The 20,893-nt window shown below is 38.1% G+C and overlaps 3 protein-coding genes across 3 annotated transcripts in view; all 3 read right to left on the bottom strand.

Annotated features, from left to right (window-relative positions):
• The window catches only part of LOC140167508 (titin-like), a 104,624-nt gene that overhangs the window by 30,248 nt on the left and 53,483 nt on the right, over positions 1 to 20,893 (bottom strand). Inside the window, exons 38-51 of the mRNA XM_072190813.1 lie at positions 20,481 to 20,568; positions 19,827 to 20,005; positions 19,345 to 19,488; positions 18,514 to 18,601; positions 5,157 to 5,332; positions 4,698 to 4,841; positions 4,210 to 4,297; positions 3,680 to 3,858; positions 3,314 to 3,457; positions 2,683 to 2,770; positions 1,998 to 2,173; positions 1,541 to 1,684; positions 1,053 to 1,140; positions 432 to 610 (exon numbers count right to left, since the gene is read on the bottom strand). Coding sequence (XP_072046914.1) covers positions 432 to 610; positions 1,053 to 1,140; positions 1,541 to 1,684; positions 1,998 to 2,173; positions 2,683 to 2,770; positions 3,314 to 3,457; positions 3,680 to 3,858; positions 4,210 to 4,297; positions 4,698 to 4,841; positions 5,157 to 5,332; positions 18,514 to 18,601; positions 19,345 to 19,488; positions 19,827 to 20,005; positions 20,481 to 20,568 — 1,905 coding nt within the window. The remainder of the gene's footprint in view (positions 1 to 431; positions 611 to 1,052; positions 1,141 to 1,540; positions 1,685 to 1,997; positions 2,174 to 2,682; positions 2,771 to 3,313; positions 3,458 to 3,679; positions 3,859 to 4,209; positions 4,298 to 4,697; positions 4,842 to 5,156; positions 5,333 to 18,513; positions 18,602 to 19,344; positions 19,489 to 19,826; positions 20,006 to 20,480; positions 20,569 to 20,893) is intronic.
• Positions 6,470 to 13,458, bottom strand: LOC140168698 (kettin homolog). The gene is made up of 14 exons (XM_072192109.1): positions 13,346 to 13,458; positions 12,978 to 13,120; positions 12,351 to 12,438; positions 11,988 to 12,163; positions 11,527 to 11,670; positions 11,067 to 11,154; positions 10,567 to 10,745; positions 10,201 to 10,344; positions 9,581 to 9,668; positions 8,760 to 8,935; positions 8,295 to 8,438; positions 7,837 to 7,924; positions 7,221 to 7,399; positions 6,470 to 6,666 (listed from the first exon to the last, which is right to left on the bottom strand). Exons 2-14 carry the CDS (start codon positions 13,066 to 13,068, stop codon positions 6,470 to 6,472), a joined length of 1,782 nt encoding a protein of 593 aa, XP_072048210.1. The 5' UTR covers positions 13,069 to 13,120; positions 13,346 to 13,458.
• LOC140168143 (myosin-binding protein H-like) lies at positions 13,502 to 16,733 on the bottom strand. Its single transcript, XM_072191457.1, has 8 exons — positions 16,668 to 16,733; positions 16,151 to 16,329; positions 15,782 to 15,925; positions 15,153 to 15,239; positions 14,788 to 14,963; positions 14,327 to 14,470; positions 13,863 to 13,950; positions 13,502 to 13,524 (listed from the first exon to the last, which is right to left on the bottom strand). The coding sequence occupies exons 1-4, from the start codon at positions 16,712 to 16,714 to the stop codon at positions 15,172 to 15,174; spliced, it is 438 nt and encodes a 145-aa protein (XP_072047558.1). The 5' UTR covers positions 16,715 to 16,733; the 3' UTR covers positions 13,502 to 13,524; positions 13,863 to 13,950; positions 14,327 to 14,470; positions 14,788 to 14,963; positions 15,153 to 15,171.

The following is a 20,893-nucleotide window of genomic DNA, read 5'->3' as shown; positions in this document are numbered from 1 at the left end:
CTTTATCATGGACTATCATTATAACTTAGGTCATCAGTACAGGACGGTCCCTGGTGTAAACAATTTAGGGTAAACAATCCATAATTCTGTGTGTACCAGTCACGGTACCAGTTGTCAAGGGGGAGAACCCATACCACATGTTGCAAAAATCTGCCATGTGCTTCTTTCATTTCGCCTATTCATGTTAGAAATTAACCAAATTAAAAAAAATAAATATTCCTATACAAATGTTAAGGCAAAGTTTCTGGAAAAAAATGTGGTGCCCCCTCCCCCCTCTAAGATTCTTGATTGCCCTGGGAAAGAAACTGGGCTCACAATTTCAATTGTCAAAAACAATTCAGTCAGTACATTCACAAGTAGGCATCCCACCCCATTCCAAAAACCTTGCTACACCACTAAGTCAGATGGAATTGCTCCAAACATTCACTCACCTGCTTCAATAGGCGCTCCATTTCTGAGCCATTGTACTCCCAACTTGGGATCATCAGTTGGTTCTACTTTGCAGGCAAAATATGCATCTTGGCCTTCAGTGATAGTTACATCATCAAAGCCAATTGTAAAATGGGGTGCTGGGTATGTTACTTCTCTCTCAGGGTGTTCCACTGGAAGGCTAGAAGAAAGAGAAAAGGAAGAGTAAAATATGAGAACAATTGTCCCCTTCCTCAAGAGCTACTCACACCAGTGTGTTACATCTACCAATATGGTCACCCCAAATTTGAATATGGGGATATTCCAGATGAAATCCATCATCCCGTTATGGAAGACACAACCTTGATCTTTCATAAAGGGAGTGTGAATTTCAAATGGGGTTACCTAAACAAATGGGCAACTCCATCTGAAATCTATGGCCCATGTGTGGACGATTAAGATGTCTTCCATAGGGGGTGTATGGATTTCAACTGAAATATGCGAATAAAACTTGCCCATAATTTACTTTATTGCTATTAGTAATATAACTTGACATTGCTTGAAGCATCCACCCTTGACTGTTATAATGATATTCATTTCATAAGAAAAGATGATCAAAAGCCTATCCTGGTAGTTATACTTACCCACGACCCTCATCCATATCTAGCGTACTCTGTATTCCAGCTTGCATATCTTTAGGGAGCTGACTTTGACGCACAATTGTTTCTTTACCTGTGAAGAAATCACAAACATGCAAATATGAAAAAGAGTTTCATAACCCTCCATACACACAAAATGATAATTCAAAAGAAGTTAAACTGATCAGAAGGTGTGCATTTAAAATACAGAGAAACAATGCAGACTTGATTGAACTTTGTTGAGTGACATTTGTTCTTTTGATCTGTTACCTACACCCTGAATACAACTGCAACCTCTACTGTAAATTATAAAGGTTCAATTTCATGACATTGTGTTACTAGAAAGCTTAATTCTTGGTTCAAAGTCACATGTGCCCTTGCTTGATATGCACTGTCCCAACATCACAATATAAGGGCTTGTGGAACAAATAGGCATCATAGAGATATCTCTATGCATGTCCATATGAGTCCATACATTAACAAATGTAACTTACCTTGGCACACAAAATTGCACTGCGTTTCATCAACTCCACTGAGGTTCTTGGCTCTACATGTAATGATTCCCGAATCTTGCGAGTATGGCCCATTGATGTGCATGCTAGTAATGCCAAATTCAAACTTCAGGATATATTTGGAACCTGCATTGGAAAAAAGTGAACATTTCATGTTTCATGTTAAAACGTTTTTCATGAAATTCATAATACATATTTGCTACCATAGGTTATTGGACTAGAATCGATGGCAACAGAATGAAGATATCTTCCTACAGTAATCACAAGTAATAAGTACACCAACAAGCAACACAAATTTATAAAGATCAATACGTGAAATCATTGCACTTTACAGAAATCCCTGACAAATAATTTAGAGACTTGGCTAGAAATCAGCTTGTTTTCTCCCATTCAAAGTATGTGTACAACAGGTATAAACAAACAAGATGTACAATCTTACCTTCAATTGGTTGTCCATTTCTCAGCCATTCAATCTTCAGTTTGGGATCACTGGATGGTTCCACTCTACAGGTAAAGTGTGCATCACTACCTTCTGCAATCTCTACATCGCTAAGAGCATGTGTAAATTTAGGTGCTGGGAAGGTCTCGGGTACATCTGGCAAGGTCACAGGAAGCCTGTGCGGAAAAATTAACATAAACATGTAATAATTATTTCGAACAAAAATGTACAGAAATGTTTTAAAACAAGAATTTTGTGGTTCTCGAGGTGCGTGATTCTTGGTAGTTGCGATCATTATATTCACATAATGGAGTAGGACGCCTTTGTTTGAAGATGTTCATATGCTCACTAATTACTAAACAAGGTTATATTTGAAGTGTCCGTAGCTTACTGTCTTACCCACACAACTGATTTAGGGAATAAAAGCATTGTTTTGAGGCCCAGCAGTGTCTATATCCACTGATTTTTGTGGAACAACAGTACAGTTGTTCCACAAAACTATAGTATCTCCCGTGTTATATCAGGCAATAGAGACATGTCTGTCTTAAAAGTCAAAGTCCCCTTGTCCAACTCCCTCCCCTTTGGCAAATCATGCCAATGCTTCTGCCCCATCACTGACAGGTCTCAGTGTGCAATGGTTTTATCTTTTTCAAATAGAAAGACTGGTCATGCCAGGTATACTCACCCACGCTCCTCATCTAGATCTAGCGTTCTCTGTATTCCAGCTTGCATTTCCTTACTGAGCTGACTTTTAAACACAATGGCTTCTTTACCTGTTAAGAAATCGCATACAAACACATTTGAAAATGGTTTCATAATTCTCCATATAGATAAAATTTACACTGTACAAGAAATTATAATAGCACTATTTCATAGTAGGGACACCAGCATGATTTTGGATAACAAAAAAAGTTTAATTCTAGATTGATTCAGAAGTCACTGGTTACCTTGCTTGATGTACTGACTCAACACCAGAGAAAGGTCTTGTGGAATAATGGTATATGTCCATATCATCTCGTTTTGTTTTATTTGATCTTCGTTCAACCTTCGCATGACACAACATAATGACAAAGCAAGCCTCTTTTACCCTGGGCGTAACTAATGGGTGACAGGAGGCACACTGACCTTCCAGAAAGATATCTTCAGTCACAAGCAAGAATAGAAAGAATGCAAATTTCTTGTAAAATCAGCCTTATTTTCTGTTTTCCATCTAACTGGGACAGATTCTTTGCTAACCAGGATTTAGCTCCCTAAGAAAGCCCAATCTCTGCATGTTCATTCATATAAGTTCAAATACAATAACAACAGTAACTCACCTTGGCACACAAAGTTGCCCTGTGTTTCATCGACTCCACTGAGGTTCTTGGCTCTACACGTAATGACACCAGAGTCTTGGGCGAATGGCCATTTGATATGCATGCTAGCAACGCCAAATTCAAACTGCAGGATATATTTAGAACCTGCAAAGGAGAAAAGTGAATATTTCATGACATGTTTTCCATCAAAATGTTTTTGGTTAAATTCACAATACTTTCAGTCACTGAATTAAGGATATGGGATAACTAGGGTTAGGACCAGGGATAGGGGATATCATGTGGGTTAAGACAGTGGCTTCCCAGAGGAGACAATGGCTACAGCACTAAGTCAGGAATCAGATGGAATTGCTTCAAACATTCACTCACCTGCTTCAATAGGTGCTCCATTTCTGAGCCATTGTACTTCCAACTTGGGATCATCAGTTGGTTCTACTTTGCAGGCAAAATATGCATCTTGACCTTCAGTGATAGTTACATCATCAAAGCCAATTGTAAAATGGGGTGCTGGATATGTTACTTCTCTCTCAGGGTGTTCCACTGGAAGGCTAGAAGAAAGAGAAAAGGAAGAGAGAAATATGAGAACATTTGTCCCCTACCTCAAGAGTTAACCACACCAGTGTCTTACATTTACCAATGTGGTCAACCCAAATTTGAAATCCATCACCCCTTTATGGAAGATATGACCTTTAATCTTCCACACAGGGAATGGGAATTTCAAATGGGCTTACCTGAATGGGTGACTCCATTTGAAATCTATGTCCCGTGTGTGGAAGATTAAGAACATGTAATTCCTTGCTATTATTACTATAATTTGACATTACTTGACACATCCACCCTTGACTGTTATAATGATATTCATTTCATAAGAAAAGACCCATCCTGGTAGTTATACTTACCCACGGCCCTCATCCATATCTAGCGTACTCTGTATTCCAGCTTGCATATCCTTAGGGAGCTGACTTTGACGCACAATGGTTTCTTTACCTGTGAAGAAATCACAAACATGCAAATATGAAAAAGAGTTTCATAACCATCCATACACACAAAATGATAATTCAAAAGAAGTTAAACTGATCAGAAGGTGTGCATTTAAAATACAGAGAAACAATGCAGACTTGATTGAACTTTGTTGAGTGACATTTGTTCTTTTGATCTGTTACCTACACCCTGAATACAACTGCAACCTCTACTGTAAATTATAAAGGTTCAATTTCATGACATTGTGTTACTAGAAAGCTTAATTCTTGGTTCAAAGTCACATGTGCCCTTGCTTGATATGCACTGTCCCAACATCACAATATAAGGGCTTGTGGAACAAATAGGCATCATAGAGATATCGCTATGCATGTCAACATGAGTCCATAAATTAACATATGTAACTTACCTTGGCACACAAAATTGCACTGCGTTTCATCAACTCCACTGAGGTTCTTGGCTCTACATGTAATGACACCCGAATCTTGCGAGTATGGCCCATTGATGTGCATGCTAGTAATGCCAAATTCAAACTTCAGGATATATTTGGAACCTGCAAAGGAGAAAAATGAACATTTCATGTTTCATGTCAAAACGATTTTCATGAAATTCATAATACAAATTTGCTACCATAGTTATTGGACTAGAATCGATGGCACTTTGCAACAGAATGAAGATACCTTCCTATAGTAATCACAAGTAATAAGTACACCAACAAGCAACACAAATTTATAAAGCACATTACATGAAATCATTGCACTTTACAGAAATCCCTGACAAATAATTTAAACTTGGCTAGAAATCAGCTTGTTTTCTCCATAAAGTGCTGTATACACCATGTATTAACAAACAAGATCTACAATCTTACCTTCAATTGGTTGTCCATTTCTGAGCCATTCAATCTTCAGCTTGGGATCACTGGCTGGTTCCACTCTACAGGTAAAGTGTGCATCACTACCTTCTGCGATCTCTACATCACTAAGAGCATGTGTAAATTTAGGTGCTGGGAAGGTCTCAGGTACATCTGGCAAGGTCACAGGAAGCCTGTGCGGAAAAATTAACATAAACATGTAATAATTATTTCGAACAAAAATGTACAGAAATGTTTTAAAACAAGAATTTTATGGTTCTCGGGTTGTGTGATTCTTGGTAGTTACGATCATTATATTCACATAATGGAGTAGGCTGCCTTTGTTTGAAGATGTTCCTATGCTCACTAATTACTAAACAAGGTTATATTTGAAGTGTCCGTAGCTTACTGTCTTACTTACACTACTGATTTAGGACATAAAAGCATTGTTTTGATGCCCAGCAGTGTCTATATCCACTGATTTTTGTGGAACAACAGTACAGTTGTTCCACAAAACTATAGTATCTCCCATGTTATATCAGGCAATAGAGACATGTCTGGTCTCAAAACAATACTTTTATTCTAATTCTTAAACAAATCACCGTTAAAGTCATGTTCACATGTAAGAAGTAAAATTAAGACAGGTTGATCAATTTTTAAATTTTTTGTCAAAGTCCCCTTGTCCAACTCCCTCCCCTGACAGGTCTCAGTGTGCAATGGTTTTATCTTTTTCAAATAGAAAGACTGGTCATGCCAGTTATACTCACCCACGCTCCTCATCTAGATCTAGCGTTCTCTGTATTCCAGCTTGCATTTCCTTACTGAGCTGACTTTTAAACACAATGGCTTCTTTACCTGTTAAGAAATCGTGATACAAACACATTTGAAAATGGTTTCATAATTCTCCATATACATAAAATTTACACTGTACAAGAAATTATAATAGCACTATTTCATAGTAGGGACACCAGCATGATTTTGGATAACAAAAAGTTTAATTCTAGATTGATTCAGAAGTCACTGGTTACCTTGCTTGATGTACTGACTCAACACCAGAGAAAGGTCTTGTGGAATAATGGTATATGTCCATATCATCTCGTTTTGTTTTATTTGATCTTCGTTCAACCTTTGCATGACACAACATAATGACAAAGCAAGCCTCTTTTACCCTGGGCGTAACTAATGGGTGACAGGAGGCACACTGACCTTTCAGAAAGATATCTTCAGTCACAAGCAAGAATAGAAAGAATGCAAATTTCTTGTAAAATCAGCTTTATTGACTGTTTTCCATCTAACTGAGACAGATTCTTTGCTAACCAGGATTTAGCTCCCTAAGAAAGCTCATGTTCATATAAGTTCACATACAATAACAACAGTAACTCACCTTGGCACACAAAGTTGCCCTGTGTTTCATCGACTCCACTGAGGTTCTTGGCTCTACACGTAATGACACCAGAGTCTTGGGCGAATGGCCATTTGATATGCATGCTAGCAACGCCAAATTCAAACTGCAGGATATATTTAGAACCTGCAAAGGAGAAAAGTGAACAGTTAATGGCACGTTTTCCATCAAAACGTTTTTGGTTGAATTCACAATACTTTCTGAATTAAGGTTACGGATAACTAGGGTTAGGACTAGGGATAGGGGATATCATGTGGGTCAAGACAGTGCCTTCCCAGAGGAGACAAGGGCTGTGGCCCCCCCTTATCATGGACTATTGTTACAACTTAGGTCATCAGTACAGAACGGTCCCTGGTGTAAACAATTTGGGATCAACAATCCATAATTTTGTGTGTACCAGTCACGGTACCAGCTGTCAAGGGGGAGAACCCATACCATACCCAAAATAATATTCCTATATTCCTATACAAATGTTAAGGCAATGTTTCTGGTAAAACAATTGGTGTCCACCCCCTCCCCCTCTAAGATTCTTTCCTGCCCTAGGAAAGAAACTAGGCTCACACTTGCAATTGCCAAAAAATTCAGTCAGTACATTCACAAATGTGTCCCACCCAATTCCTAAAACCTTGCTACACCACTAAGTCAGGAATCAGATGGAATTGCTCCAAACATTCACTCACCTGCTTCAATAGGTGCTCCATTTCTGAGCCATTGCACTCCCAACTTGGGATCATCAGTTGGTTCTACTTTGCAGGCAAAATATGCATCTTGGCCTTCAGTGATAGTTACATCATCAAAGCCAATCGTAAAATGGGGTGCTGGATATGTTACTTCTCTCTCAGGGTGTTCCACTGGAAGGCTAGAAGAAAGAGAAAAGGAAGAGTAAAATATGAGAACATTTGACCCCTTCCTCAAGAGCTACTCACACCAGTGTGTTACATCTACCAATATGGTCACCCCCAAATTTGAATATTGGGATATTCCCGATGAAATCCATCACCCCTTTATGGAAGACATGACTTTGATCTTCCATACAGGGAGAGAGTGAATTTCAAATGGGGTTACCTGAATGGGCGACTCCATTTGAAATCTATGTCATGTGTGGAAGATTAAGAACATGTCTTCCATAGGGGGTGTATGGATTTCAACTGGAATATGCCAACACTTGCCCATAAAATTTACTTTGCTATTATTAATATAAATTGACATTACTTGAAGCATCCATCCTTGACTGTTACAATGATATTCATCTCATAAGAAAGACAAACTCAAACCTATCCTGGTAGTTATACTTACCCACGACCCTCATCCATATCTAGTGTTAGCTGTATTCCAGCTTGCATATCTTTAGGGAGTTGACTTTGACGCACAATGGTTTCTTTACCTGTGAAAAATCACAAACACGCACATATGAAAATGAGTCTCATAACCCTCCATTCACATGAAATGATAATTCAAAAGAAATTAAACTGATAAGAAAGTGTGCATTTAAAATACAGAGAGACAATACAGACTTGATTGAATTCTGTTGAGTGACATTTGTTCTTTTGATCCATTACCTACACCCTGCACACAACTGCGACTTCTACTGTAAACTATAAAGGCTCAATGTCATGATATTGTGTTACTAGAAAGCTTAATTCTTGATTCAAAAAGGTTACAGGTTCCCTTGCTTGACATGTACTTTCCCAACATCACAATATATATATATATGAATGTCCATTTGAGTCCATACATTAACAAATGTAACTTACCTTGGCACACAAAATTGCACTGCGTTTCATCAACTCCACTGAGGTTCTTGGCTCTACATGTAATGATACCCGAATCTTGTGAGTATGGCCCATTGATGTGCATGCTAGTAATGCCAAATTCAAACTTCAGGATATATTTGGAACCTGCATAGGAAAAAAGTGAACATTTCATGTTTCATGTCAAAACGTTTTTCATGAAATTCATAATACATATTTGCTACCATAGGTTATTGGACTAGAATCGATGGCACTTTGCAACAGAATGAACATACCTTCCTACAGTAATCACAAGTAATAAGTACACACACAAGCAACACAAATTTATAAAGCCCAATAATGTAAAATCATTGCACTTTACAGAAATCCCTGACAAATAATTAAGAGACTTGGCTAGAAATCAGCTTGTTTTCTCCCATACAAATTCTGCGTAGACCAGGTACAAACAAACAAGATGTACAATCTTACCTTCAATTGGTTGTCCATTTCTCAGCCATTCAATCTTCAGCTTGGGATCATTGGATGGTTCCACTCTACAGGTAAAGTGTGCATCACTACCTTCTGCGATCTCTACATTGCTGAGAGGATGTGTGAATTTAGGTGCTGGGAAGGTCTCAGGCACATCTGGCAAAGTTACAGGAAGCCTGTGCGGAAAAATAAACATAAACATGTAATTTTGAAAAATAATGAAAAAAATGTACAGAAATATATTAAAACAAGAATTTTGTGGTTCTTGAGTTGCGTGATTCTTGGTAGTTGCGATCATTATATTCACATAATATAGTTGGCAGCCTTTGTTTGAAGATGTTCATATGCTCACCAATTACTAAACAAGGTTATATTTGAAGTGTGCGTAGCTTACTGTCTTACTCACACAACTGATTTAGGACATAAAAGCATTGTTTTAAGGCCCAGCAGCGTCTATATCGCCTGATTTGTTTCCCAACATGGGGATATGGCATTATTTTAAGTGGAACAAGACAGCATGTACAGTTGTTCCACAAAAAAATAGTATCTCCTGTGTTATATCAGGCAATAGAGACATGTCTGGTCTCAAAGCAATACTTTTATTCTAATTCTTAAACAGATCAAATTTAAATCATGTTCACATGTAAGCAGTAAAATTAGGCCAGTTTGATCAATTTTTACAATTTTTGTCAGTCACCTTGTCCCAGTCCCTCCCCTTTGGCAAATCATGCCAATGCTACTGCCCAATCACTGACAGGTCTCACTGCACACTGGTTTCATCATTTTCAAATGGAAAGACTGGTCATGCTAGTTATACTCACCCACGCTCCTCATCTAGATCTAGCGTTCTCTGTATTCCAGCTTGCATTTCCTTACTGAGTTGACTTTTAAGCACAATGGCTTCTTTACCTGTTAAGATATCGCATAAAAACACATATGAAAATGGTTTCATAATTCTCCATTTACATAACATTTGCACTGTACGAGAAATTATAATAGCAATATTTCACAGTAGGGACACCAGCATGATATTAGGTAACAAAAAAGTTTAATTCTAGATTGAATCAGAAGTCACCGGTTACCTTGCTTGATGTACTGACCCAACACCAGAGAAAGGTCTTGTGAGATAATGGTATATGTCCATATTCTCTTGTTTTGTTTTATATGATCTTGGTTCAACCTTCGCATGACACAACCTATTACAAAGCAAGCCTTGGGCATAACTAATGGGTGACAGAAGTCACACTGACCTTTCAAAAAGATATCTTCAGTAACAAGCAAGAATAGAAAGGATGCAAATTTCTTGTAAAATCAGCCTTATTGCCTATTTTCCATCTAACTGGGACAGATTCTTAGCTAGCCAGGTTTTAGCGCCTTAAGAAAGCCCAATCTCTGCATGTTCATCCATAAAAATTCACATACAATAACAATAGTAACTCACCTTGGCACACAAAGTTGGCCTGTGTTTCATCGACTCCACTGAGGTTCTTGGCTCTACACGTAATGACACCAGAGTCTTGGGCGAATGGCCATTTGATATGCATGCTAGCAATGCCAAATTCAAACTGCAGGATATATTTAGAACCTGCAAAGGAGAAAAGTGAATATTTCATGGCATGTTTTCAATCAAAACGTTTTTGGTTGAATTCACAATACTTTCAGTCACTGAATTAAAGATATGGGATAACTAGGGTTAGGACTAGGGATAGGGGATATCATGTAGGTCAAGACAGTGGCTTCCCAGAGGAGACAAGGGCTACAGCACAAAGTCAGGAATCAGATGGAATTGCTTCAAACAGTCACTCACCTGCTTCAATAGGGGCTCCATTTCTGAGCCATTGTACTTCCAACTTGGGATCATCAGTTGGTTCTACTTTGCAGGCAAAATATGCATCTTGACCTTCAGTAATAGTTACATCATCAAAGCCAATTGTAAAATGGGGTGCTGGATATGTTACTTCTCTCTCAGGGTGTTCCACTGGAAGGCTAGAAGAAAGAGAAAAGGAAGAGAGAAATATGAGACCATTTGTCCCCTACCTCAAGAGCTAACCACACTTGTGTCTTACATCTACCAATGGAGTGACCCCAAATTTGAAATCCATCATCCCTTTATGGAAGATATGACCTTTAATCTTCCACACAGGGAGTGGGAATTTCAAATGGGGTTACCTGAATGGGCGACTCCACTTGAAATCTATGTACCGTGTGTGGAAGATTACTATAATTTGACATTACTTGAAGCATCCACCCTTGACTGTTACAATGATATTCATCTCAAAAGTAGCCTATCCTGGTATTTATACTTACCCACGGCCTGCATCCATATCTAGCGTACTCTGTATTCCAGCTTGCATATCTTTAGGGAGTTGACTTTGACGCACAATGGTTTCTTTACCTGTGAAGAAATCACAAACATCCAAATATGAAAATGAGTTTCATAACCCTCCATACACACAAAATGATAATTCAAAAGAAGTAAAACTAATTAAAAAGTGTGCCTATACAGAGAAACAATGCAGACTTGATTGAACTCTGTTGAGTGACATTTTGTTCTTTTGACCTTCACCCTGAATACAACTGCAAACTCTACTGTTAATTATAAAGGCTCAATTTTATGATCTTGTGTTACTAGAAAGCTTAACTCTTAACGTCAAAGGTTCCCTTGCTTGATATGTACTGTCATAACATCACGAAATAAGGGCTTGTGCAACAAATCGGCATTAAAGAGATATATCTATGCATGTCCACATTTACAAATGTAACTTACCTTGGCACACAAAATTGCACTGTGTTTCATCAACTCCACTGAGGTTCTTGGCTCTACATGTAATGATACCCGAATCTTGCGAGTATGGCCCATTGATGTGCATGCTAGTAATGCCAAATTCAAACTTCAGGATATATTTGGAACCTGCAGAGGAGAAAAGAGAACATTTCATGTTTCATGTCAAAACTTTGTTCATGAAATTCATAATACAAATTTGCTACCATAGGTTATTGGACTAGAATCGATGGCACTTTGCAACAGAATGAACATACCTTCATACAGTAATCAGAATAAGTACATCAACAAGCAACACACATTTATAAAGCCCAATAATGTGAAATCATTGCACTTTACAGAAATCCCTGACAAATGATATAGTGACTTGGCTAGAAATCAGCTTGTTTTCTCCCATTCAAATTCTGTGTATACCAGGTATAAACAAACAAGATGTACAATCTTACCTTCAATTGGTTGTCCATTTCTCAGCCATTCAATCTTCAGCTTGGGATCATTGGATGGTTCCACTCTACAGGTAAAGTGTGCATCAGTACCTTCTGCGATCTCTACATTGTTAAGAGCATGTGTGAATTTAGGTGCTGGGAAGGTCTCGGGCACATCTGGCAAAGTCACAGGAAGCCTGTGCGGAAAAATAAACACAAACATGTAATAATTATTTTGAAAAATAATGAAAAAAAAATATAAAGAAATATTTTAAAACAAGATTTTTGTGCCCCATTTTTTACTGCCCCACCACTGATAGATCTCATTGCGCACTGGTTGCATCTTTTTCAAATTGAAAGACTGGTCATGCCAGTTATACTCACCCACGCTCCTCATCTAGATCTAGCGTTCTCTGTATTCCAGCTTGCATTTCCTTACTGAGCTGACTTTTAAACACAATGGCTTCTTTACCTGTTAAGAAATCGCATACAAACACATTTGAAAATGGTTTCATAATTCTCCATATACATAAAATTTACACTGTACAAGAAATTATAATAGCACTATTTCATAGTAGGGACACCAGCATGATTTTGGATAACAAAAAGTTTAATTCTAGATTGATTCAGAAGCAAGGGTTACCTTGCTTGATGTAATGACACAACACCAGAGAAAGGTCTTGTGGGATAATGGTATATGTCCATATTATCTTGTTTTGTTTTATATGATCTTGATTCAACCTTCGCACGACACAACATAATGACAAAGCAAGCCTCTTTTACCTTGGGTATACTAGTGGGTGACAGGAGGCACACTGACCTTTCAGAAAGATATCTTCAGTAACAGGCAAGAATAGAGAGAATGCAAATTTCTTGTAAAATCAGCATTATTGTCTGTTTTCAATCTAACAGGGACAGACTCTTTGCTAACCAGGATTTAGCTTCCTGAGAAAGCCCAATCTCTGGATGTTCATCCATATAAGTTCACTTACAATAATAACAGTAACTCACCTTGGCACACAAAGTTGGCCTGTGTTTCATCGACTCCACTGAGGTTCTTGGCTCTACAATAATGACACCAGAGTCTTGGGCGAATGGCCATTTGATATGCATGCTAGCAATACCAAATTCAAACTGCAGGATATATTTAGAACCTGCAAAGGAGAAAAGTGAACATTTCATGGCATGTTTTCCATCAAAACGTTTTTGGTTGAATTCACAATACTTTCAGTCACTGAATTAAAGATAGGGGATAACTAGGGTTAGGACTAGGGATAGGGGATATCATGTGGGTCAGGAGGGCATTGGCTTCCCAGAGGAGACAAGGGCTACAGCACTAAGTCAGGAATCAGATGGAATTGCTTCAAACATTCACCCACCTGCTTCAATAGGCGCTCCATTTCTGAGCCATTGTACTTCCAACTTGGGATCATCAGTTGGTTCTACTTTGCAGGCAAAATATGCATCTTGGCCTTCAGTGATAGTTACATCATCAAAGCCAATTGTAAAATGGGGTGCTGGATATGTTACTTCTCTCTCAGGGTGTTCCACTGGAAGGCTAGAAGAAAGAGAAAAGGAAGAGAGAAATATGAGACCATTTGTCCCCTTCCTCAACAGCTACTCACACCAGTGTCTTACATTTACCAATGTGGTCAACCCAAATTTGAAATCCATCACCCCTTTATGGAAGATATGACCTTTAATCTTCCACACAGGGAGTGTGAATTTCAAATGGGGTTACCTGAATGGGCGACTCCATTTGAAATCTATGTCCTGTGTGTGGAAGTTTAAGAACATGTCATTTCTTGCTATTATTACTATAATTTGATGCATCCACCCTTGACTGTTACAATGATATTCATCTCATAAGAAGCCCATCCTGGAATTTATACTTACCCACGGCCTGCATCCATATCTAGCGTACTCTGTATTCCAGCTTGCATATCTTTAGGGAGTTGACTTTGACGCACAATGGTTTCTTTACCTGTGAAGAAATCACAAACATCCAAATATGAAAATGAGTTTCATAACCCTCCATACACACAAAATGATAATTCAAAAGAAGTAAAACTAATTAAAAAGTGTGCCTTTAAAATACAGAGAAACAATGCAGACTTGATTGAACTCTGTTGAGTGACATTTGTTCTTTTGACCTTCACCCTGAATACAACTGCAAACTCTACTGTTAATTATAAAGGCTCAATTTTATGATCTTGTGTTACTAGAAAGCTTAACTCTTAACGTCAAAGGTTCCCTTGCTTGATATGTACTGTCATAACATCACGAAATAAGGGCTTGTGCAACAAATCGGCATTAAAGAGATATATCTATGCATGTCCACATTTACAAATGTAACTTACCTTGGCACACAAAATTGCACTGTGTTTCATCAACTCCACTGAGGTTCTTGGCTCTACATGTAATGATACCCTAATCTTGCGAGTATGGCCCATTGATGTGCATGCTAGTAATGCCAAATTCAAACTTCAGGATATATTTGGAACCTGCAGAGGAGAAAAGAGAACATTTCATGTTTCATGTCAAAACTTTGTTCATGAAATTCATAATACAAATTTGCTACCATAGGTTATTGGACTAGAATCGATGGCACTTTGCAACAGAATGAACATACCTTCATACAGTAATCAGAATAAGTACATCAACAAGCAACACACATTTATAAAGCCCAATAATGTGAAATCATTGCACTTTACAGAAATCCCTGACAAATGATATAGTGACTTGGCTAGAAATCAGCTTGTTTTCTCCCATTCAAATTCTGTGTATACCAGGTATAAACAAACAAGATGTACAATCTTACCTTCAATTGGTTGTCCATTTCTCAGCCATTCAATCTTCAGCTTGGGATCATTGGATGGTTCCACTCTACAGGTAAAGTGTGCATCAGTACCTTCTGCGATCTCTACATTGTTAAGAGCATGTGTGAATTTAGGTGCTGGGAAGGTCTCGGGCACATCTGGCAAAGTCACAGGAAGCCTGTCAAAGGAAAAATAAACACAAACATGTAATAATTATTTTGAAAAATAATGAAAAAAAAATATAAAGAAATATTTTAAAACAAGATTTTTGTGCCCCATTTTTTACTGCCCCACCACTGATAGATCTCATTGCGCACTGGTTGCATCTTTTTCAAATTGAAAGACTGGTCATGCCAGTTATACTCACCCACGCTCCTCATCTAGATCTAGCGTTTCTGTATTCCAGCTTGCATTTCCTTACTGAGCTGACTTTTAAACACAATGGCTTCTTTACCTGTTAAGAAATCGCATACAAACACATTTGAAAATGGTTTCATAATTCTCCATATACATAAAATTTACACTGTACAAGAAATTATAATAGCACTATTTCATAGTAGGGACACCAGCATGATTTTGGATAACAAAAAAGTTTAATTCTAGATTGATTCAGAAGCAAGGGTTACCTTGCTTGATGTAATGACACAACACCAGAGAAAGGTCTTGTGGGATAATGGTATATGTCCATATTATCTTGTTTTGTTTTATATGATCTTGATTCAACCTTCGCATACGACACAACATAATGACAAAGCAAGCCTCTTTTACCTTGGGTATACTAGTGGGTGACAGGAGGCACACTGACCTTTCAGAAAGATATCTTCAGTAACAGGCAAGAATAGAGAGAATGCAAATTTCTTGTAAAATCAGCATTATTGTCTGTTTTCAATCTAACAGGGACAGACTCTTTGCTAACCAGGATTTAGCTTCCTGAGAAAGCCCAATCTCTGGATGTTCATCCATATAAGTTCACTTACAATAATAACAGTAACTCACCTTGGCACACAAAGTTGGCCTGTGTTTCATCGACTCCACTGAGGTTCTTGGCTCTACACGTAATGACACCAGAGTCTTGGGCGAATGGCCATTTGATATGCATGCTAGCAATACCAAATTCAAACTGCAGGATATATTTAGAACCTGCAAAGGAGAAAAGTGAACATTTCATGGCATGTTTTCCATCAAAACGTTTTTGGTTGAATTCACAATACTTTCAGTCACTGAATTAAAGATAGGGGATAACTAGGGTTAGGACTAGGGATAGGGGATATCATGTGGGTCAGGAGGGCATTGGCTTCCCAGAGGAGACAAGGGCTACAGCACTAAGTCAGGAATCAGATGGAATTGCTTCAAACATTCACCCACCTGCTTCAATAGGCGCTCCATTTCTGAGCCATTGTACTTCCAACTTGGGATCATCAGTTGGTTCTACTTTGCAGGCAAAATATGCATCTTGGCCTTCAGTGATAGTTACATCATCAAAGCCAATTGTAAAATGGGGTGCTGGATATGTTACTTCTCTCTCAGGGTGTTCCACTGGAAGGCTAGAAGAAAGAGAAAAGGAAGAGAGAAATATGAGACCATTTGTCCCCTTCCTCAACAGCTACTCACACCAGTGTCTTACATTTACCAATGTGGTCAACCCAAATTTGAAATCCATCACCCCTTTATGGAAGATATGACCTTTAATCTTCCACACAGGGAATGGGAATTTCAAATGGGGTTACCTGAATGGGCGACTCCATTTGAAATCTATGTCCTGTGTGTGGAAGTTTAAGAACATGTCATTTCTTGCTATTATTACTATAATTTGATGCATCCACCCTTGACTGTTACAATGATATTCATCTCATAAGAAGCCCATCCTGGAATTTATACTTACCCACGGCCTGCATCCATATCTAGCGTACTCTGTATTCCAGCTTGCATATCTTTAGGGAGTTGACTTTGACGCTTTAATGGTTTCTTTACCTGTGAAGAAATCACAAACATCCAAATATGAAAATGAGTTTCATAACCCTCCATACACACAAAATGATAATTCAAAAGAAGTAAAACTAATTAAAAAGTGTGCCTTTAAAATACAGAGAAACAATGCAGACTTGATTGAACTCTGTTGAGTGACATTTGTTCTTTTGACCTACACCCTGAATACAACTGCAAACTCTACTGTTAATTATAAAGGCTCAATTTTATGATCTTGTGTTACTAGAAAGCTTAACTCTTAATGTCAAAGGTTCCCTTGCTTGATATGTACTGTCCTAACAGCTTTATAAGGGCTTATGGAACAAATATGCATTATAGAGATATCTCTATGCATGGCCATATGAGTCCATACATTAACAAATGTAACTTACCTTGGCAAACAAAATTGCACTGCGTTTCATCAACTCCACTGAGGTTCTTGGCTCTACATGTAATGGTACCCGAATCTTGCGAGTATGGCCCATTGATGTGCATGCTAGTAATGCCAAATTCAAACTTCAGGATATATTTGGAACCTGCATAGGAGAAAAGTGAATATTTCATGTTTCATGTCAAAACATTTTTCATGAAATTCATAATTTTACAAATTTGGTACCATATGCATTAAGCTATTGGACTAGAATCGATGGCACTTTGCAACAGAATGTACATACCTTCCTAGAGTAATCACAAGTAATAAGTACACCAACATGCAACAAAAATATGTGAAATCATTGCACTTTACAGAAATCTCTGAAATATAATTCAGGGACTTAGCTCGAAAACATGTACAGTACCCAAATTAGCTTGTTTTCTCCCATTCAAATTCTGTGTACACCAGGTATAAACAAACAAGATATACAATCTTACCTTCAATTGGTTGTCCATTTCTCAGCCATTGAATCTTCAACTTGGGGTCATTAGATGGTTCCACTCTACAGGTAAAGTGTGCATCACTACCTTCTGCGATCTCTACATTGTTAAGAGCATGTGTGAATTTAGGTGCTGGGAAGGTCTCGGGCACGTCTGGCAAGGTGACTGGAAGCCTGTGCAGAAAAATTAACATAAACATGTAGCAATTATTTTGAAAAATAATGAAAAAATGTACAGAAATATATTAAAACAAGAATTTTGTGGTTCTCTGGTTGCACGGTTCTTGGTGGTTGCGATTATTATTTAATGATAAACACAGTCGCAGAGTTCAATACGCATCCAGCTGTGCTCCACTGTCTCGTATAACATGGGCAAGCAATAATGAAAATCTAACTTAATCCCTACCACATAAGAGTGGCATAGCTAAGGGGAAAGCCCCCCCTTGCATTGTTGCATTGTCAACCTCTTTCACTCTTCCACCCTTCTACCTTTCCCATGTGGGATGCTAGCAATAGTGATATTTCATATTTGAAGGCCTGTTTAATCACTTTTGACAATTTTTGTCACAGTCACCTTGATCCCCCCCCCATCCTGCCTTAGGCAAACCATGCCAATGCTACTGCCCCCACTCCTGACAGATCTCACTTGTAATATCCTCTAAATCTAGTATCAACATAGAAACAGCAACACTCACACACTCGTGCACATCAACTGGCAACACTCGGGGCAGATTGGAGTATGGCCGCCAAGAAGAATAAAACCGAACTGAAGTTCTGATATTTATATTACATTTATATGCCTCTCCGTGTCCATTCATTTCACTAATATTACATCACTGTACACTGGATACTTTTTCAAATGGAAAGACTGGTCATGCCAGTTATACTCACCCGCGCTCCTCATCCATGTCTAGCGTAAGCTGTATTCCAGCTTGCATATCCTTAGGGAGCTGACTTTGACGCACAACAGTTTCTTTACCTGTGAAGAAATCACATACACACACATATATGAAGATGAGTTTCATAACCCTCCATACACAAATGGGTAGTTTCAAAAAAGTTTATACTGATAAAAAATGTGTGCATTTAAAAACAAAGAAGCAACTTGATTAAACAATGTGACTTTGTATTGTTAAGCTGTTACCTATACCCCAGAAAACACCTGTGCACTCTACTACAAATTATAATGGCTCAATTTTACAATAGCAACACCATCATTACAAACAGGTTAATTCTAGATTCAGAAATCTTTTATATGTCTATATTATCTGACTTGTTTTGTTTGATCTTGGTTCAACCTTCACACAACACAACTTAATGACAAAGCAAGTCTCTTGTGGGTGACAGGATGACCCCTCAGAAAGATATCTTCAGTATTTAGCAAGAATAGAATGAATGCAAAATTCTTGTAAAATCAGCCCCTTTTTGCTACTTTTTCCCATCTAATTGGGACATATCCTGCACTAACCAGGCTTAAGCTTCCTAACATCATTTGTTCCATAGTGGGTTTATGGATATCAACTGGAATAACCCATTACCAAGATGAATAATACAAGAGTACATGATTAAATATTGTCTTGGGATGATATCAATCCTTTTGTATGTGTTACACAGCAAGCAAATGGTTTGTAAGGTGACTTATTGCAAAACCCCTACATAATGAAGAACAGCAACAAATGTTCCAATAATACTTCACATAAATATTTATCAATTTTAACTCACCTTGGCACACAAAGTTGCCCTGTGTTTCATCGACCCCACTTTGGTTCTTGGCTCTACACGTAATGACACCAGAGTCTTCCGAGTACGGTCCTTTGATAAGCATGCTGGCAACGCCAAATTCAAACTGTAGGATATATTTGGCACCTGCATAGGAGAAAAGTGAACACTTCATGGCATGTTTTCCATCAAAATGTTTTAGGTTGAATTATCAATACTTCCAGTTACTGGATTAAGGATAGGGGATAACTGTTAGAACTAGGGATAAGGGGATAACATAAAGTGGACAGTGGCTTAGCCAGTGGGCATTGGCTACTTCTTGTTTTCAATCAAAATGTTTTTCATCCAAATCACAATACAAATTTACTAACATATGCTTTTAGTTACTGGATTAGGAATAAGGGAAACTAGGGTTAGGATTAGGGAGATTAGGGAAACATATGTGGGTCAAGAATAAGAGGGAATTGCTCCAAACATTCACTCACCTGCTTCAATGGGTGCTCCATTTCTGAGCCATTCTACTTTCAATTTGGGGTCATCAGTTGGTTCTACTTTGCAGGCAAAATGTGCATCATAGCCTTCAGTGATAGTTACATCATTAAAGCCAATCGTAAAATGGGGTGGTGGATATGTAATTGGCTGTTCAACTTGTGTCACTGGAAGGCTGGAATAGAGAACAGGAAGAGTAAAATATGAGAACATTTGTCCCCTTCCTCAAGAGCTACTCACACCAGTGTGTTACATTTACCAATATGGTCACCCCAAATTTGAATATTGGGATATTCCAGATGAAATCCATCACCCCTTTATGGAAGACATCAACCTAAATCTTCCGTACAGGGAGTGAATTTTAGATGGTGTTACCTGAATGGATGACTCCATATAAAATATGTGTGCCCTGTGTGGAAGATTAAGAATATGTCATCTATACGGGGTGTATGGATTTCAATAGCCCAATAAAACTTGCCCATCAAATTTACTTTCTTGCTTTTAATTATATAACTTCACATTACCTAAACCATCCAGAGATCTCAGGGAAAACAACCCTAGATAAATATTGACCCTCCCTACCTCACCCTTAACTGTTACAATGAAATCCATTTTATATGATGATCTCAAGCCTGGATAGTTATACTTACCCACGGCCCTCATCCATATCTAGCGTAATCTGTATTCCAGCTTGCATATCTTTAGGGAGTTGACTTTGACGGACAACGGTTTCTTTACCTGTGAAGAAATTACAAACACACACATATGATAATGAGTTTCATATTTCATAACCATTCACACACACCAAATTATAATTCAAAGAGGTAACACTGTAAAAAATGTGTGCATTTAAAATACGGAGTAACAATGCAGATTTGATTGAACTCTGTTAAGTGAAATTTGTTTTTTGACCTCTTACCAACCCCCTGAATACAACGGCACACTCAACTATAAACCATAAAGGCCCAATTTCATAATCTTGTGTTTAACTCTCTTCATGCGGGTGTCGACTGCAGACGACAAGTTTCAAAGTCAACAATTTCAGAAATGTTAATTTTCATGA

The sequence above is a fragment of the Amphiura filiformis genome, chromosome 13 (assembly GCF_039555335.1).
Source record: "Amphiura filiformis chromosome 13, Afil_fr2py, whole genome shotgun sequence".
In the NCBI taxonomy this organism is placed as follows: domain Eukaryota; kingdom Metazoa; phylum Echinodermata; class Ophiuroidea; order Amphilepidida; family Amphiuridae; genus Amphiura; species Amphiura filiformis.
Note: the sequence above shows the minus strand (reverse complement) of the source record. Positions and strands in the feature narration are given on the sequence as shown.

What these genes read in the sequence shown, in the direction of transcription:
- LOC140168698 (XM_072192109.1), bottom strand. Translation starts at nt 13,068, where the DNA reads ATGGCCATTCGCCCAAGACTCTGGTGTCATTATTGTAGAGCCAAGAAC. An exon ending in GTGCAATTTTGTGTGCCAAG is followed by an intron (nt 11,155 to 11,526) that starts GTAAGTTACATT and finishes ATTTCTTCACAG; the next exon opens with GTAAAGAAACCATTGTGCGT. An exon ending in AAATGGACAACCAATTGAAG is followed by an intron (nt 8,439 to 8,759) that starts GTAAGATTGTAC and finishes TTTCCTATGCAG; the next exon opens with GTTCCAAATATATCCTGAAG.
- LOC140168143 (XM_072191457.1), bottom strand. Translation starts at nt 16,714, where the DNA reads ATGCAAGCTGGAATACAGAGTACGCTAGATATGGATGCAGGCCGTGG. An exon ending in GATATGGATGCAGGCCGTGG is followed by an intron (nt 16,330 to 16,667) that starts GTAAGTATAAAT and finishes TCTTTCTTCTAG; the next exon opens with CCTTCCAGTGGAACACCCTG. An exon ending in GGCCAACTTTGTGTGCCAAG is followed by an intron (nt 15,240 to 15,781) that starts GTGAGTTACTGT and finishes ATTTCTTAACAG; the next exon opens with GTAAAGAAGCCATTGTGTTT.